This window comes from Vicia villosa, unplaced genomic scaffold, assembly GCF_029867415.1.
Source record: "Vicia villosa cultivar HV-30 ecotype Madison, WI unplaced genomic scaffold, Vvil1.0 ctg.004225F_1_1, whole genome shotgun sequence".
NCBI classification, from domain to species: Eukaryota; Viridiplantae; Streptophyta; class Magnoliopsida; order Fabales; family Fabaceae; genus Vicia; species Vicia villosa.
The window spans coordinates 27,234-29,660 of record NW_026706393.1 but is presented as its reverse complement, the minus strand read 5'-3'; the positions used below and the strand labels follow the sequence as shown (position 1 = coordinate 29,660).

The window sequence follows — 2,427 nt, the reverse complement described above, 5'->3', positions numbered from 1 at the left end:
CTACGAATCAAAAGATATAGTAAAATGAAGTTTGGAAAAACAAAATATTGCACTGGCCGCTTAGCGGGTCGCTTAACGGACATTCCAGAAGCAAATTTCAAAAATTGCAAGAATCTCCGCTTAGCGGTCCTGCTAAATTTTTCAGAAAATATCTTGCTCCGCTTAGCGAACCCATGGCTGCTTAGCGAACCTGCGAAAACTAAAAAAAAACCAGTTGGTAAGAGGCTGTTCCAGCTGCTTCTTTCTCCCCCAAAACCTTTGTAGAACCCGTTCGGCAGGTACAAAATTCCTTAGACCCCACCTATTGGTTGGGTAGACCCATGGCTCCATGCTCGTGACGTCGAACCTATGAACTTTGAATGTGTGACTTTGTGTGCTCTTGATTGTGGTTGATGCATAAACCATGCATTCATGCATTCATGAAAAGACATTCTTTACAAATGGTTTTCAAGGAACTTAGAGACTTTTATTTGTAAACATCACAGGTACTATGGACCAAAAAAGTATCATCAAGAAGTACACTTCCAGGGGTCCTAAAGTGAAAGAATTGATCGAGCTAGCATCCTTGGTTCCTAATCCTGAAAACTTCAGAAATCGTTATGGGAGATTGATATCCATCCTGAAGACCAAAATGGAGAAGGGGATTCTTGAGACTCTGGTGCATTTTTATGACCCGGTTTATCACTGTTTCACTTTTCCTGATTATCAGCTTATGCCTACTTTGGAGGAGTATTCATATTGAGTTGGTTTACCAGTTTCTGATGATATACCATTCAGTGGTCTAGAAAATATTCCTGGGGTTGATGAGATAGCAGAGCTGCTTCACCTGAAGATATCGGATGTGAAGGCCAATATGACTGAAAACGGAGGACTATGGGGATTGACTTCTAAGTTCTTGATTGGGAAGGCTTCTATGTTGGCTAGTAAAGCAAGTATGATCGCTTTTGAGACTTTTCTAGCTTTACTCATCTATGGTCTGGTATTCTTTCCTAACATTGATCACTTTATCGATGTTAATGCCATTTGGATATTCCTGATTGGGAATCCTGTGCCTACTTTGCTTGGGGATGCTTACCATTCCATTCATCATAGGACCGAGAAGACAGATGGATGTATAAATTGTTGCACTCCTTTACTCTATAAGTGGTTTATTTCGCACTTACCTCAGACTAGGAGATTTTTAGACAATCCGGATGGTGTTCGTTGGTCTCAGAAGATTATGCCTCTCACTAATAGTAACATCATTGGGTACAATTCTGCTTATGATATTGGTGAGATTATTGATAGTTGTGGAGAGTTCTCTAATGTACCTCTTCTTGGTATACAAGGAGGAATCACCTACAACCCTGTTCTTGCTAGGCGCCAGTTTGGGTATCCCATGAAAGATCGACCTGCTAGCATTCATGTGTTCAAAATCTTTTATCATAATAGGGATGGAGATTTGGAAATGAGGAAACGGTTTGTTCGTGCTTGGCATCATATTGATAGGAAGAGACATTTGGGAAGGAAGGAGTGTGTTGCTCTCAAAGGTTATACTGATTGGGTGCAAGCTAGAGCTCGTGTTCTCAAGATGCCTTATTTACTCGAGGAGTCCTCATTACCTGTTGTTCCACCTTCATCTTCCGTTGTTCTCGTTGAAGATAAGGAGGAATACCAAGTGCCCATGGCTAGGATGAAGCTAGAAAGAGATACTTAGGAGAAGAAGTTCAATGCTTAAGAGCTTGAAAAGGAAGAGTTGAAGAAGCATTTGAAAGATAAAGATGAGATGCTTTATATCCAGGATGGTTGGTTGATGGAAAAGGATTACCAGATTCGTCGTCAGGAAGCTCAACTTCAACAACATGGTGAGAAGCAGAAGAGACAGCAAGAGGATTTATTTTCCTCTAGTGGTCAAGAAGATTCAGTTGCCCTGAAGGAAGCTGTCAACAAGTTGATGGTCGAGAAGACTCATATGAAAGCTTTTTATGAAGATGAATTGGAAAAGCTCCATAGGAAGCTACATAAGGGAGATGGCTCTTCATCTGACTTGTTTCCTTTTGGTCCATAGTTTTTATTTTGTTGTTTGCTTGCTTATGTAATTTGAACAATTGTAATCTTTTTTATTATTAATGAAAAAGTTTGTTTCAGTTATATTTTGATTGTATTATTTTTGTGATGTTTACAATTAATATCTTAAAGTTCCTCGAAAATGAATAAAAATATTAACCATTTGCATTGCATTTCATGCACCATTCTGCATTTTGGTCTTGCTTTCGAGAGTTTTCCGAAGTCTTATCCAGTGATCTTCATACAGAACCAAGCTGTCTCATCAGTACAATGCCCGAGCTAACTGCAAGAAGAAGATGGAAGGACTCGAGCAAGAGAACAGAGAGTTACGTGAAGAGGTTATTACTTCGAAGTCTTGAGTGGAGCGTCTCACTACTCTAG

The 2,427-nt window shown here is 39.7% G+C and overlaps 1 protein-coding gene across 1 annotated transcript; it reads left to right on the top strand.

Annotated features, from left to right (window-relative positions):
• The first annotated feature begins 934 nt into the window (after window positions 1–934).
• On the top strand, window positions 935–2,047 carry LOC131641894 (uncharacterized). Its single transcript, XM_058912191.1, has 3 exons — window positions 935–1,271; window positions 1,329–1,657; window positions 1,781–2,047. The coding sequence occupies exons 1-3, from the start codon at window positions 935–937 to the stop codon at window positions 2,045–2,047; spliced, it is 933 nt and encodes a 310-aa protein (XP_058768174.1).
• The last annotated feature ends 380 nt before the right edge of the window (window positions 2,048–2,427 follow it).

What these genes read in the sequence shown, in the direction of transcription:
- LOC131641894 (XM_058912191.1), top strand. Translation starts at nt 935, where the DNA reads ATGATCGCTTTTGAGACTTTTCTAGCTTTACTCATCTATGGTCTGGTA. An exon ending in CAATTCTGCTTATGATATTG is followed by an intron (nt 1,272 to 1,328) that starts GTGAGATTATTG and finishes TTGGTATACAAG; the next exon opens with GAGGAATCACCTACAACCCT. An exon ending in AAGATAAGGAGGAATACCAA is followed by an intron (nt 1,658 to 1,780) that starts GTGCCCATGGCT and finishes CTTTATATCCAG; the next exon opens with GATGGTTGGTTGATGGAAAA.